General features: G+C 42.0%; 2 protein-coding genes across 2 annotated transcripts; both read right to left on the reverse strand.

Annotated features, from left to right (window-relative positions):
* Positions 1-2365: 2365 nt before the first annotated feature.
* Positions 2366-8151, reverse strand: LOC115142232 (fucolectin-6-like). The gene is made up of 3 exons (XM_065027198.1): positions 8031-8151; positions 7635-7763; positions 2366-2388 (listed from the first exon to the last, which is right to left on the reverse strand). The coding sequence occupies exons 1-3, from the start codon at positions 8149-8151 to the stop codon at positions 2366-2368; spliced, it is 273 nt and encodes a 90-aa protein (XP_064883270.1).
* A 3775-nt stretch (positions 8152-11926) lies between these two features.
* Positions 11927-14574, reverse strand: LOC115142234 (uncharacterized). Its single transcript, XM_065027199.1, has 5 exons — positions 14559-14574; positions 13298-13592; positions 13050-13201; positions 12585-12873; positions 11927-12077 (listed from the first exon to the last, which is right to left on the reverse strand). The coding sequence occupies exons 1-5, from the start codon at positions 14572-14574 to the stop codon at positions 11927-11929; spliced, it is 903 nt and encodes a 300-aa protein (XP_064883271.1).
* Between the last annotated feature and the right edge of the window lie 2245 nt (positions 14575-16819).

Consider the following 16819-nt stretch of genomic DNA (forward strand, 5'->3'; position numbering starts at 1 on the left):
GAGAGTACCAAATGCATACACATATTTCCACAGGTTATAAACTGAAAATGACTTTAGCGTCTTTCAGCTGTTCTATTTACAAGTAGAGGGGCCCTCTAGCTCTTGAGCCTTCGCGTTATCAGCACGAAGTCAAGGCCAGTCAGTATAAATCAACATTCTAGACAATCTGGAGATGGGCCGTTCCCACCACCTGGAGATTTGTACAACTGAATGAACTAAGGAACAGACCTTCATTGTTACTAAACTCCTGACTACATTATATACAATTGGGAATGGGAGCAAGAGAGAAAATTCACATGTACAGTACATTACAGCATTTGGACTAGTCAGTTCTGATTGGAATGTATACATAATTAGTCATTTCAACCATAATTTCCTCTATCAGCTCCCAAAGGCCAGAGTCTTCACGCTCGTGGATGCCAGAGATGCCTTCCTGCAGTGCAAGCTCGACGAGCCCAGCAGCTACATGACCACCTTTTGGACACCCTGGGGCAGGAAGAGGTGGTTGAAGCTTCCGTTTGGTGTCTCCGTGGCTCCAGAGGTGTATCAGCGGAAACAGCATGAGCTGTTGATGGGACTCAGTGGCGTGGAACCCATAGCAGATGACATCCTCGTAGTGGGCTGTGGGGACAGTGATGAGGAGGCAGAATGTGACCATGATGCCAAGCTGCTGGCCCTGATGGTCAGATGCAGACAGGTCAAGCTAAGGCTAAGCATAAAAAAGCTTCAGTTTAAAGTGCCAGAGGTCCGCTTTCATGGGCACATCTTGTCCTCCACCGGAGGGCTGTCTTGGAAATGCCCCACCCATCTGACGTGAAGGGAGTGCAGCGCTTCGTCGGATTCGTCACCTACCTGGCCAAATTCCTACCGTGGCTCTCTGAAGTGTGTGAGCCACTGAGGAGGCTCAACAACTGGTCACCCAGACACCTGTACTGCGATACTACAATGTGTCAAAAACTGTCACAATTCAGAGTGACTCAAGCCAGTATGGACTTGGCTGTTGCCTCATGCAGGAGGGCCAGCCTGTGGCATTCGCCTCTAGGGCACTCACCCCAACAGAGCAGAACTATGCCCAGATAGAGAAGGAGTGCCTCAGCATTGTGTTTGCATGCCAACGCTTCCACCACTACCTGTACGGGCGTGACAATATTACCGCAGAGACAGATCACAAGCCCCTTATTGCTATATTCAGCAAGCCTCTCCTGAATGCTCCGAAACGACTGCAGAGCATGCTACTGGCCCTACAAAACTACAACCTCAAGGTGGTGTATAAGCCAGGGCCAGAGATGTATGTGAGTGACACGCTCAGCAGGGCTACTGCATCAGGCACTCACACACGCTCCATGCATGAACAACACGCAGTTTGCAGCTTACAGAGCAAGTGGATGTTGAACACATCAACCAGGCTGACTACCTCAATGTTACGGACCAGCGCCTTATACAAATCAGACAGCACACAGACAGGGACGGGCAACTCCAGGCATTGAGGTCTGTGATTCTGATGGACTGGCCCGACTGCAGGGAAGAAACTGCTTTAGCCGTCAGAGAATATTGGCCAGTCAAAGAGGAGCTCAGTGTTCAAAACAGAGTAATATTCAAGAGTCAGAGAGTCGTTATTGCCCGGTCTCTGCGCCCTGAGATGTTGGCACGCGTGCACTCAAGTCACATAGGAGGTGAGGCCTGTTACAGACAAGCACGTGACACACTGTATTGGCCTGGAATGCAGAGTGAAATCAAAGACTATGTCAGTAAATGCACAATCTGCAATGAATATGCCATTGAGCAACAGAGAGAGACGATGATGTCCCACGAGCTACCGATGCGCCCCTGGCAGATAGTAAGTCTAGATCTCTTCCAGCACAGTGACAAAGACTTTTTGCTGGTAGTCGATCATTACTCAGACTTTTGGGAGATTGACCTCCTCCCCGACCTCTCAGCAGAGACAACGATCAAATGCTGCAAGGCTCAGTTTGCCCGGTATGGCCAGCCAGATAGGGTAATTTCAGACAATGGACCCCAATTCTCCGGAGTTGAGTTCCGAAAATTTGCTGCAGGATGGGAATTCGAGCACGTCACTTCATCACCACGACGCCCAAAAGCTAATGGGAAGGCGGAGTCCGCAGTAAAAATCGCAAAGAACCTCTGCAAAAAGGCTCTGCGAGAGGGCAAAGATGCCTGAAAAGCAATTCTGCAGTGGCGCAGTACCCCGACAGAAGGCATGGACAGCAGCCCGGCACAGTGCCTCATGGCACGGCGCTTAAAAGCACCCCGGACATTCCTGTTTCATACAGCCCTAAGGTCAATACAACAGGGGGGGCATACTCTTTGAAATGTTCAAACACCTCCCCCAAGTTCAAAGAGATCCCTAGACATCGATCATCATGACAACTTCAAAGGAATAGATGCAATATATGCATAAATTAGCACACCCTCTAACGCGTGAGAACAGGAACATGATGCCCATATATGGGCATAAGCACGTGATAAGTTCCCGCCAGGATGTTCTGACAGGATGCCCAAATATGGGCACTCCTTAGAGCATGTGATAAATTCCCGCCAGGATGTCCTGACCGGATGCCCAAATATGGGCATGCACACGTCATCCGGACATAGGACCATCAATCAAACTGTGCCGTCTACTTTATTCTCTATTACGACTATGTTTGTTACTATGCTGTACCACAGCGCCAGTAAAGGATGATATCTTTCTGGACCTTTGCCACCTTGGAAATTTGTGTCACTGGACTTTCTCAAATAGCAGTTGAGTACCCCTTTGACCAGGTGAAGAGGAAGCAGGGGATGGGGAAAGTTCAAGAATGCCCCTGTAGGCTCCAGGACACCATGTGGGAGAGCTGCTAACAGGTTTTGGAGGACTTTATGTTCAAGGGGACTTTGTTGTTTGTTTTGAGTAAATGTGGGGTTTTATTTATTTCTACCACAGTACGCACTGGAAAGGGGAGAGGTTAGTGGAGGAGTGGCGGAGCGAGTTCTGGGCCATCTCTGCCCAGGGTATAAACGCTGCCCACTCCCCCAGCCGGTCTTGGCAATAAGACCGCAGAAACCTACCCACATCCTGGTTCACTCTCTCCACCTGCCCGTTACTCTCGGGGTGAAAACCTGAGGTAATACTGAGTATGTTCACTTCACCATCGGATCATTGTGTTGGTAAACTACACAGTAATGTAAAAGTTTTTTTGTGACCCAATACATAATGTACTACATGTGTCATATTTTGGTTCTAATCCAGAGAGGTTAGAAAAATTATCTAGATTCACTATGAGACTATGGAGGGATCCAAATTGTGGATGTAAAATAAAACATGTATTATCAGCATACAATGACACCTTTGTTTTTGAGCCCTGGATTTTTAGCCCCTTGATATTATTGTTGGATCTGGTTTCAATAGCTAACATTTCAATGGCCATAATGAATAGATATGCGGATAGTGGACAACCTTGTTTTTCTCCTTGTGACAGTTTAAAACTTTCTGAGAAATAGCCATTTTTGACTATTTTACACCTTGGGTTACTATACATAACATTAACCCATTGTATAAGAGATTTTCTAAAATGTAAATATTCCAGGCATTTATGTATAAATTCCAGTCGTACTTTATTAAAAGCCTTTTCAAAGTCAGCTATGAATACCAGGCCTGATTTCCCAGATTTTTCATAGTGTTCTATTGTTTCCAGAAATTCTCAAAGAGATAATTGTTTTTTCACTATCTAATCAATGCATGGGGTTGTTCAATAGACAAGTATTTGTTTGAAATATATTACTTGATGGTTTCATTTACATTTGAGTTATTTAGCAGACGCTGTCATCCAGAGCGTAAGTCCTTACATTTTCATACTTCTTTTCATACTGGTTCCTTGTGGGAATTGAACCCATGACCCTGCTAGCACCATTCTCTACCAACTGAGCAACACAGGATTTCAGAGAGACAAATAATCATGTTTTTTTTTTTGCAAAACGCCTCACTCAGAGAAATTGGTAGTACTGCTAGGTTTTATACAGTCAAATGTAACAAAACAAATAACTCATTTTTTTGTTATGAATCAGTACAGTAATATGAGATCTGTATGTAAGACATTTACATTAGACATTAGTCGTTTAGCAGATGCTCTTATCCAGTGACTTACAGTTAGTGATTTGATCTTAAGATAGCTAGGTAAGACAACCACATATCACAGTCAAATATACAGTATACAAGCATTCCATTCCAGTTAAATAATGGACATGTAGCGTTTTGCAAAACAATACATTTTAATACACATCTAAAATCTATGAATAAAATGTCTGAGAACAGATATATTTTACACACACATGAAGGTACCCATAAGAAATACTTTCCAATGAAAAAGCACAAATGTGAAAAATATAGTGTTTTAGAAATAAACTCTTCATTTTATTCCACTTCAGATATTCTACTGCAGTTGATGTTTCACGTCTACTCCTGCTCCCTCCCTCTCTCCAGCGCTCGAAGTCGCCGGTCTACGAACCACCGGTCCTGGCAACCCATCATTACGAACACCTGCGCTTCATCATTAGGCACACCTGAACTTCATCACTTCCCTGATTAATCCCCCTTTATCTAGCACTCCGTTGTTGTCACCCATTAGTCAGTATTGTTTCTGTGTTGTGTTTAGGCTCGACTCTTGTTCCTGTATCAACGCTATGTTTGTTCTTATTAAACTCACCCCCTGCTTCCTGACTCGCTGCATCTTCGTTACATGATGACTAAATTCAATTAGATTTGTTGTAGGTGTCCAACTTAAAATGTCTATATATCATATCATATTCCGGTGGAATGCATTGAAATGTGTGGCTTTCTTTTTGCAAATTAATTATAATTTTTTTGCATCTATTATGTTACTTAACCCCTTGAATGTCTCAATCAATCAGAGAAGGTTACTGCTGGCAGCCAGCACTGCTGAATTTTTTTTTGACTCTAAGATGACGACCAGGTCACTCTCTCCCATTTAACCTGTGGATTCAGTTACTATTACAAGTTATAACATTATAATTATATACAGTGAGAATGAATGGTGTCAGTCAAGGAACAATTGAGCAGCCAGGTCACCAGTGATACAAGTCAGCATTCGACATCGGAAGATGTGGGAACCAACCATTAGGGGCAAAAGTGAGCGTTATCTTCAAGTAGATTTCAGTTTTGCTAGAGCATTGTGGATGGGGATGGTGAATGGGCATACACATCTGATTCCAAAGGTTGCATGTTCATATCCAGTGATAGGAAGTTTTTTTTAAATATATTTGTTTTGTTTTAAGCCTATGCTAAACCTTTACCTTAACCATTCGGAGTGAATGCCTAACCTTAGGAATTTGGAGTTAATGCCTAAACTTAACCTTAAACACTTCGAAATGTGATGTTTGGAACAAAATGTTATGTTTAAGAAACATGGATGAACATCTAATTCTGATGTGAGACCTTGTAGCAATTGAGGCCTGGAAAAATACACTAGACTGTAAAGAGTAATCGCAGCCAAAACCCCACACATACAAACCAATTATATATATTTACTTAGACTTTTGATACTTTCGTTGCTTTGTGCCTGTAACCCCCTGTTGTGTCTTTATCATTAAATGAAGACTTTTCGTTTTTATCAAAGATTCTCTGTAATTAGTATTACGCGATTAAACTGATTAATCATGTAACTGTAATTAACTAGGAAATCGGGGCACAAAGGAAAATACAAAGTTACAAAGTTATAATTTTCCTAATATAACTTTTCAGATATTTTCATATCTGATCAATAGTCTTCTGAATTAATGAATTATTTATTTTACCTCACGTTAGTCTCATTCCAAACGTCGTAAATTGTTGGTTATCTGCACGAACCCAGTCTTCACTATGAGTCATCCATATATCAATTGTCTTAAATCATTTATTTATTAACTAACTAAACAATCACAGAAGTGCACACACAAACAAACAAAGTAAATATGGTTACAAGAAATGATAGGGGAATGTGCCCTAGTGGGCTAAACCGGCATCGCGGCTTGGTGTACAAAAGGGAAGTGGGGGTCGACTGAGATAAGACAACACACAGTTGATAATTATAACAATTGAAATGCTAATCCTTTGCACATGAAGGCTCACTCATTCGGGAACAATTGCAATCAATATATACAGTATTTACGCTCAGTGTGTCGTCGGGGTCTCTGTTGAAAAGTTTGTTTCTGTTGGAGAGTTTGTCCGCCCTCTCTGTCGTGGTTAGAATGTACAGTTCAGAGTGACATTCATTTATGTCGCTATGGATAGATGTTTGGTCGGTCTTTGCGTTCAATGATACCAAATTCCTAGCTGCAGACTAGTAATTAATATCAAAGACTTGTTCTTATTCTGTCGGTATCGATAGTCTAAGAGTTTAACCATGTGGGATGGTTAAAAGATTTAGCAGTCTGGTCTGCAACCTTTGTCCTCTCGTAATTGATTGAGACATGGTCTGTTGAGAAATTCTCAAAGTGAGTTTTTTTTTCGGAACATCGGAAAGTGTGTTTCATGACGCCAGGTCCTGTCTGTACCCCTGGGGGCATGCCAAGGACTTAGTGAAACTTTTTAGGGAATTGGACTTTCCTTCATTAAACAGTCCAAAATCACATTACACAATTTTACAAACACTATCATCCTCATTCATCTTATACAACAATTAGATGTAAACCTCATATCTGAGGCTATTATATAAACAGCGTTATGGTAATGTGGCCGTATTGTCTCCCGTGAGTTTCACCAAATTGTACCAACCGGACCAGTTCGTAGCTGGATTCTTCACCGATCTTTTATACCTTCTCCTGGACATAAATGTTGTTCGGGACCTCAAGTTCTGTGAGGTGGAAGAAATTCCTTTGTTCTCTATGAAAATTCACTCTGTCTCTATACTGTGGCCATGAGGAGATAATCTCCTCCAAGAATGTACAACCTCTCTCTGAGCACAGCAGCCTAGGTGTAGGAGACAGGGAGAGGGGGATGGGGCTTGCTGTACCCAAAGAGGGCAACGTCATGACCTCCCCCTCTGAAAAAAATGACAAAACAAAATAAAATACTTAAATGTTTCCTTACATCTGCGGGCCTGGTGCAATTGCAAAGCACATTATTACATAGCCACGTGTGTGTGTGTGTGTGTGTGTGTGTGTATGTTTTTTATGAGATGTGCATGTTCTAGATAAATGGTTGATCTGATTCCTGTCTCCCATCTCATCATTGAATTATTACACAGACGTGGTTATGAAACCCATAACACATATGCCATAATATTTCTATTGAAATACCATTGTTTTCTAGAACGCATAAAGAAATGCTTCTAAAACGTAGGTGTTGTGTTTCACTTTTATCTTCTCCAAGTACATTAACATACAATAGCACAAGGATATGGGCAATTGCAGTATGTACAGTTCTAAGAAAACACAGCTAAATGAATGTACTCAATATAACAATATTCACAGAGTGAAATAAAAAACTTGCCTGTCAATTAATTTAAACATGGATTTTTCATACACATAGAGAATGTTACCTACAATATACACGATATTTCAAGTCCAGAAAACAGTGTATCCTGTCCTCCAGATTACATGATTGGTAATAAATGCTCTGGATCTGTCAGTCCAGTGGTGACCCTCCACCTCACACAGGGTCAGGTGTTCACTTCTTCCTGGAATGACCACGTTGACGTGTCGACCCTCCATCCCGTTACACTGGAAGGTGCTGGAGAAGCCCCCAGGTATAGAGGAGATCACAGCACATACTGATAAGTTACTGCAGCAAAGGTGTCTATGACACGGTTTTCACCCTGTCATATGTGAATTACACACTTTAGCACTAACCAATTTAAGACTTTACCGACTGTAGCAGATTTAGTCAGTTAGAACGCTTATTGGTTCCAGGTATAACTCTTTTAGGTTCAGTGTAGAACTCTCTGTGTAAAGGGCTTTACACTTTTGTTCCCCTGGGATTGTTGTTGCCAGAGAGTCTCCGATGCGGATCGCAGCTCAATTCAGTCTGTTGGGAACACTGTCCACTGTGTTAGTGATGATGATGGAGAACACTTTGTAGGTCTTCAGGAGGTCCAGTCTCCACCAGGGGTTATAGTTGGCTTTGGTGTGGGTGCAGGAACACATCGCCATGAAAACCATTTCGGTTCCCATCGATGGCATTGTTAGCAAACCCAACACCCATACCATGATGACTGGGTGGCCTTTCCTGTCATCACCACATTCATTCCTGTTCAGAAATATCTGTGCAACACTGTATAGTAACGGTAACACTTTATATGAAGGGGGTAATGCATTCATAACACCTTCATGAAACCGTTCATGACCCTTTCGTCAATGTTGCAGTTTCATTCATAACAACTTTCATAACACATTTATTCAACATCAAGAACCTTGAAAATATATAAATTTTCATTACAAGAATCTAGTGGGAGTGAGCTGGATGGTTGTTGATATTAGTCCTGCACAGCACAATGCCTCTGAGCTAAAGCCAATGCCACAAGCTAAAGCCAGGGCATTAGCTTGTGGAGCTAATGCAAGTTCTCATGTCTTGGTCAAGGTTACTCAACACATTACAATAACATCAATTGCTCTGGTGCTTTCCAGATCTGAGATCAAATAGCATTTGAAATCTTTCAGGGTTTGCACTTTTGGGACTATTCCAATGGTTCCACTGTGCCAGGCAAGCTCAATCATTTGACATGTACTATTTACACCCAGGTCTGACTGCAACCCCTAAAGCAGGGGTGTTAAACCCAATTCCTGGAGGGCAGAGTGTCTGCGGGTTTTGGGGCTTTCCTTTATTAATCAATTAAAAATAATTGATTAGTTAGAAACTCCACTCACCTGGTTGACTAGGTGTTTAACAAAGTAATAACATAAATCATTAGACACATGCTCCAGGAGTTGATTTTGACACACTTGCCTTTGCTGTCATTATGGCCTTGAGCAAGGCATATAAACCCCTTCACTGCTACCTGGGCAATGCTCTGAGGCTTACCCGGTGCTCCCAGAATATTCCGTGAATAGTGTGTCAGGGGGTTGGGTACTGTTACTGTAGAAATATTAATTTCCGTGAACTGATGAATAAAGAGATATTCGAGGGGTCTTTTATTCAGAAAATGTCTTACGAATTATGTTGAATAAATGTGTTATGACTGTTGTTATGAAGGACACTGCATCACTTATAAAGCTGTTATGACTGGTTTCATGAAGGTGTTTTGTATAGATAACCGCCGAAATAATGGAAACACTTGAGTAAATTAGGGATACACCCAATCACCCTAAATCACCCATTATATACTCTTACAATCCTGTGTTATTTATTCTGAGGAAATGTTCACATGGTATATGTAAAAGTAATAATTGAGGATATCTCTCTTTCCGCTTATATTTATATATAATGTAGAGCATACATTCTACTGTAGTAGGTACTGAGTTATAGATTTTCTGATTTGTTTTCTTGATCATGTGACATGTGTAATTATAATTGTAATAGAAACCAGGTGTGTGTGCCGACAATTTTGTTTTCACCTTTTATTTATGCACTTTCTTGCATTATGATTTTTTGGACACCGTAGTGTTCTAATAAACATCTTAATTTTGCACTCAAGATTTATTCATTTTTTCGACCGTTTGTGGGCCTCCATCTCCTCCAAGACACCAGGTGTCGCCCATATTCCCCGTTATTCCCCTGTGTATTCATACCTGTGTTTTCTGTCTGTCTGTTGTCAGTTCGTCTTGTTTGTTCAAGCCTACCAGTGGTTTGTCTCAGTGCCTGGGTTTCTCCACAAGTCGCTCTTTTTCTTGTCTCTGACCCTGAGCCGGCCTGCCGTCTGGTACCTTGGCCTCTGCTCTGGATTATCGCCCCCTGTCTGCTTTGACCTGGCGTTTGCTTGCCCCAGTGGTTATAATAAACATTGTTACTTCACACAGTCTGTATTTGGGTCTTACCTTGATTCCTGTTAATAGAGGCAAAAACAGACTAGTGGAGTGGATAATTTATTTTCTCAGCTGCACCACTCAGTGGTGACTTTTGAATGCATGCATCTGTATACCAATCCCGAGTGGCGCACCGAATTTGGCCAGTGTAGGCCATCATTGTAAATAAGAACTTGTTCTTAACTGACTTGTCTAGTTAAATAAAGGTAAAAAATGTTTTTAAAATATATATATATATTAATATTGACAAATCTGAATTTTTAACACAGTCAGTGTTAATATTCAGTGGTGCAAAGTACTTAAGTAAAATACTTTAATGTACTACTTAAGTAGTTTTTTGGGGTATGTGTACTTTACTATTTTACTTTTACTTTTACTCCACTGCATTCATAAAGAAAACAATCCAATACGGATCTCAGCACCATTCAGTCTGCTGCAATAAGAAAGATTCTTTCTGTTGGTGATGGAGAACACTTTGTAGGTATTAAGCAGGTCCAATCGCCACCAGGGGTTAAGGTCACCAGAAGTTTGAGTGCAGGACTTTTACTTTAACTCCACTACATTCCTAAAGAAAATAATGTACATTACATTACATTACATTTAAGTCATTTAGCAGACGCTCTTATCCAGAGCGACTTACAAATTGGTGCATTCACCTTATGACATCCAGTGGAGCAGTACTTTTTACTCCATGCATTACTCCACACCCAAAAGTACTTGTTACGTTTTGAACACTTAGCAGGACAGGAAAATTGTCAAATTCACACACTTATCAAGAGAACATCCCTGGTCATCTCTACTGCCTCTGATCTGGCAGAATCACTGAACACAAATAATTCATTTGTAAAGATCTCAGAGTGTTGGAGTGTGCCCCTGGCTATCTGTAAAAAAAAGAACACACAAAAAATGGTGCTGTCTGGTTTCCAGGAATTTGGGAAATGATTTACACATTTAATTTTAGTTTTGGTACTTAAGTATATTTAAAATGAAATACTTTTAGACTTTTACTCAATTATTTTACTTGATGACTTTCACTTTTACTTGAGTAATTTTCTATTAAGGCATCTTTTACTTTTAATGAATCAAGTACTGTATGAATGTTGGGTAGTTTTTCCACCACTGTTAATGTTGATGTGGTTCTGTAAACTAAGCTGCATCTTACACAGGTATTTATACACCAGTCACCAAGTTATTCATCTCGAGATGTTTATTGTCTTCTACATGTAAAATGTGCCACACGTTGTGTAATCAGCCTAGATAAGGTTCAAGAAATGCAACTTTCCTTACATCTGTGGGCCTGTTGCAATTGCAATCCACAATGTGACATAACCAAGTGCGCTTGTGTATGTGTGCGTGAGCATGTGCATGTGCATGTGCAGCAACAACTTGGTTTTGAGAATTCTTAAAGACATAGTTTATAACAATGGTTGTACCTTTTGTAGCGCCTACTTTCCATAATTGTATGCACAGAGTATCATGGGTATTTCATTGTATGAGATGTGCACATTCTCGATAAATGGTTGAATTGATTCCCACCTCCCGTCTCATCATTATTTAATTGTTATAGCTACTGACGTGGTTATGAAACCCACGTGAATAGACATAACACAGGCCATAATATTCCTATCAAAATGTATTTGATCATTGCTTTCTAGATGACATTAAGAAATGACTCTGAACCGTAGGTGTTGTGTTACCCTTTATCTTCTCCAAATACATTAACATACAATACAGTACAATGTTAGGAGCCGTTACAGTATGTACAGTTACAATAAAACGGATCTAAATGAATGTACTCAATATACCTATATTTCCCATGTGAAAGTAAAAAGCTAAACTGTTAAATGAATTTCAACATGGCTTTTCCTTACAGAGAGAACGTTACCTACATATAAGTTATCTAAGCATATTAAGCCCACAAAACAGTGTGTCCTGCGCTTCACGTTCAGTTTTAGGAATAAATGCTCTGGATCTGTCAGTCCAGTGGTGACCCATAGACCTCCACCTCACACAGGGTCAGGTACTCCTTCCTTCCTGGAATGACCACGTTGATGTATCGACCCTCCATCCCGTTACACTGGAAGGTGCTGGATAAGCCCGCTGGAATAGAGGAGATCACAGCACACCTGCAGGATGAAGCAGAAACTGATTTAGTACAGCAGTAACAAACAGTAAGTGACACATTTTACACAGCGCCTTGTGGACGTACAGTGAGCCATTCAATGATATTGTAAACTGTGCACATTACTTGATGTAGTGATTAACCTCTCGCGAACAGACTACGTAACATAAGGTATTGTGATGTCTTTCATAAGAGTCCAGGATACGACAACTAACGACCAATGGTATTTCTGGTGCTTTGGTTTTCTGTCACTGTTTATTTGGACGTATCAGGATTTGGTTATGGTGGTGGGGTTAAGGTGGTGGGGGGATTTCAAGCGATGATTTCAAAACATTATTTCAAGCTAAAAGTTTTCGGAAGTGGGGAGGCTAGGTTGAGGCTTTCCGATTAGGGGGGTGGAGCCTTTTCTAGTCTCACCAGAATATATTTCCATAAATCTCCTCTTAATAAAACCTAATTGAGCATCTAACAGAATTACGCAAGATTTTAGTTCTGGGTTTCCGAGATTTACCTGGGATTGTTGTTGCCATTGTTGTCGTCCAAGGAGTCTCCAATACGGATCTCAGCACCATTCAGTCTGCTGGAATAAGAAAGATTCTTTCTGTTGGTGATGGTGATGGAGAACACTTTGTAGGTATTAAGCAGGTCCAATCGCCACCAGGGGTTAAGGTCACCAGAAGTGTGAGTGCAGGAGCCATGTTCCATAGCATTGTCACGGTTCCCATCAATGGCATTGTAAGCAAACCCAAACCCATGCAATGACGATTGGGTGGCTTTTCCCCGTAGAGCCACATTCTTTCCTGGATAGCGCAGGGCAAAATAGTTGTAGGGATTTCAGCATGTCTATAGGTGCCACCAGGCAAATGTTACCAAAGTTTTCTACATTTCCAAGTAGATGTTAAACTAATGCTCTGAATATTGATTACTGGTAATTATAATAATAACCTATAAGAGTGATAGTCTTACTTATCCTTACCAGTTGGGGCGAGGTACCCATAAACCTCCACTTCACAGAGTACTAGAGTGCTTGTCTTTGGTAGAACCACAGCCACATAACGTCCTTCAATACCTTTGTTCCAACTCAGAGTGAGAGATCTACCTGCTGGAATGGAGGTAATCACCCCAGCTCTAGAAGAAAGTGAGAGAGAATGAGTGAGAGTGAGTTTTATCTACAATTGCAATAATATTTGAATTTTAAAAAAATGAAAGTATTTGTGATCTTACAGTGTGTTGTGAATGCCATTATCCTGTAAGGATTTCCCAATGCGAATTTCAGCACCGTTGATATTTGTGTGGCAGCAGTCCCCTCTGTTGGTGATGGTGACGGAGGTGACTATGTAGGTATCAAGCAGGTCCACTCTCCACCAGGGGTTAGTCTGACTGTCAGTGTGAGTGCAAGACCCATGATAAAAATGTGAATCGCGGTTCCCGTCAATGGCATTAGAGGCATGACTCCAACCGTTATATGGGTTATCGACAAGGTCTGACTGTGTAGCTTTTCCCCACAAGGCAAGATTTTCTGCAGGAGGATCAAATTGTTTGACTGCAGGGGAGCATTTTAATGGTGCATATGAGACAGAATAAAGTGTGGTTATAATTTTATAAATGACAACAAGACCTGCCAATCTAAAGGGCATCATATATCTAGAGATAACAACAAAAGGAAGTGTTTACTTGGAACAATGGCACCAGATGGTGTTACTAGAAGAGCCAGCAAGAGAAAGAACATGGCCTGTCTCATCCTCCTGGAGTGGAAACAGAACAAGCCAATGTACTGATATTGTGGCAAGATATACAGAGGTTCAGGCACATTGCAGATTCAGACAACTAACTTTCACAGTCTCACGTCAAAATTAGACGTTCATCCATGTTTCTCAAACATCACATTTTTAAGTTGTTGCAAACATAACATTTTGAAGTGTTTAAGGCTAAATTTAGGCATTAACTCTGAATTTTTAAGGTTAGGGTAAAGTTTAGGCATTAGCTCCAAAATCTTAAGGTTAGTCATTAACTCAGAATGGTTCAAGTAAGGGTTAAGGTTTGGGATAGTCTTCACACATAAAGCTCAAAAACAGCTTTCTCTCACTGGATTTCAACTTGCAACCTTTGGCTAATTAGAGGCAGATGCTTATGCCTATCTGCCATCTCTATCCACCTTTCCCTAGCACAACTGAACGCTAATTGAAGGTAACAGTGCTCACTGCTGCTCCTAGTGGTCGGTGTCCACATTATCTCCCGATGTCCTTAGACATGGATGAACGTTGTCTGAATCTGCAATGTGCCTGTACTTCATTCAAAGACTCAATCATGGACACTCTTACTGACAGTTGTGGCTGCTTTGTGTGATGTATTGTTGTCTCTACCTTCTTGCCCTTTGTGCTGTTGTCTGTGCCCAATAATGTTTGTACCATGTTTTGTGCTACTACCATGTTGTAATGCTGCCATGTTGTGTTGCTACCATGTTGTTGTCGTGTTGTGTTCCTACCATGCTGTGTTATCATGTTTTTCTGCCATGCTATGGTGTTGTCTTAGGTCTGTCTTTATGTAGTGTTGTCTCTCTTGTCATGATGTGTATTTTGTCGTATATTGTTATTTTATTTATTTATTTTTAATCCCAGCCCCTGTCCCCACAGGGGGCCTTTTGCCTTTTGGTAGGCTGTCATTGTAAATACGAATTTGCTCTTAATTGACTTGCCTAGTTAAATAAAGGTTAAATAAAATACAATAAATAAAACGTTGAATACTGACTTGTATCACGGGTGACCTGGCTGGATTCAGTGGTACAACATTGCTCAGCAGCCTGTTCTCTTAGAGTAGACGTAGCACAGTCATTTAAATATGTGACCCTTCAACTAGCCCTTCCCCTAGCCCTAACATTAACCCTTTAACCTAACTCCAAAACTTAACCCTAACCTTAACTCTAACTCCTAACCTAGCTAACGTTAGCCACCTAGCAACCTAGCTAGAATTCATATCATATAAGGTAAGAACATTTGTAACATATTGTCACGAATACCGTTTCCTGAGTCTGTTTTTTGCCTGTGTTCTGTCCTGGAGTGTTTTTTCCGGCGTCCTGGAACGCACCCTGTCTGGTTGCCGGGCAATGTAGCCAGTTGGGAGTTCTGATTACCCGCACCTGTATCCCATCAGCTATCTGCACACCTGGTCCTGATCATCATCTCTCCTCTTCATAAGCCCGGACCTGACATCCATTCCCTGCCGGATCGTTAGCCATGAACAGTATGTTGTGCCATAGTATCAGCCTCAAGTTGGATAGAATTTGTTGTGTTGTTTTTTACGTATTGCTTGCCTTAAACTTACCTCCGTTTGTTCTGTCTTCAGTTACTCACCCGGATCATTTATCCCATTCCCGCCTGGTCGTCGGAGGATTCCGCTACCCCATTGGATCCACCTATTTACTCCCATCAACTCACCACCGCTGCCCGCTACGCCACCTGGATACATCTACCCATTCACATTCACTTGTAAATAAATACTCACCTTCTTCCTACTCTCCTTGTCCTGGTCTGCTTCTGGGTTTGATTTTGAAAGAACGTGACAGAACGATCCGGCCAAGGATGAACCCAGCGGACCTGGACTCCGTTTGCCATGCCATTACCCAGCAGGGGAAGACATTGGGACAACACAAGACGGCGCTACAGGAGATAGCGGGTTCAATCCAGAACTTATCTGCTAGCTTGACACAAATCCAGGATCAGCTCAGTTTGCCGGCGATTCATTCACCACCTGTTTCACCCATCTCACCTGCCGTGTCTGGTGCGGTTTCCTTCCGTGAACCCAAGGTACCGACGCCTGATAAATATGAAGGGGATTTGGGAAGATGCCGTTCGTTTCCTATGCAGTGTGGGTTAGTGTTTGAACTGCAGCCCCATTCTTACGCCACTGAAAAGGCTAGGATAGCCTTTGTTATTGAACTGCTGCGTGGAAGAGCTCTGGAATGGGCTTCAGCCGTTTGGGAACGACAGGAGACCTGCATGGCTTCATACCAGGAGTTCACTGGAGAGATGAGAAGGCTTTTTGACCATCCAGTCCGAGGTAAGGACGCAGCTAAACGTTTGTTCACTCTTCGCCAAGGAGCTCACAGTGTGGCAGACTTTATGATCGAGTTCAGGACATTGTCTGTGGAGAGTGGTTGGAATGAGGAGTCACTACAAGCGGCTTTTTACCAGGGGTTGTCGGAGCAACTCAAGGACGAGCTGATATCCTATCCAGAGCCTAGTGACCTAGACAGCTTGGTCACTATCTATTCGGGTAGATAATAGAGTCCGAGAGAGGAGGGAGAAGCAGTGGGGCCCATCCAATCAATCAGCAACTCGGTTACCATTCGGTTCAGGAAGTGAACCAGAACGTATTGATCGTTATTCCCCACACGGGATTAGTGGAGGGGTCTTGCCACCAGATCCTGAACCAATGCAAGTGGGGCGACACGGGCTAACTAAGGAGGAGCGCCAACGTAGACGTGAGACCAACAGCTGTCTCTACTGTGGTAGCTCGGGACATTATATCTCCGCTTGTCCAAGGCGCCCGTTAAACTGCCCGGCTAGCTAGTTTTGGGAGGAATTTTAGCGAGCCAGTTTCAACCTCTCAAAGATCCTGTCAGACCCCGTTTTCCTGCGACCCTTTTGAATAAGGATCAGAGCTTAGAGATGAACGCTTTTATCGATTCAGGTGCCGATGGCAGCTTTATTGATGCCGACTTGGTAGAACAGCTGGGGCTTTCCAAGG

The sequence above is a fragment of the Oncorhynchus nerka genome, linkage group LG14 (assembly GCF_034236695.1).
Source record: "Oncorhynchus nerka isolate Pitt River linkage group LG14, Oner_Uvic_2.0, whole genome shotgun sequence".
Lineage (NCBI taxonomy): Eukaryota > Metazoa > Chordata > Actinopteri > Salmoniformes > Salmonidae > Oncorhynchus > Oncorhynchus nerka.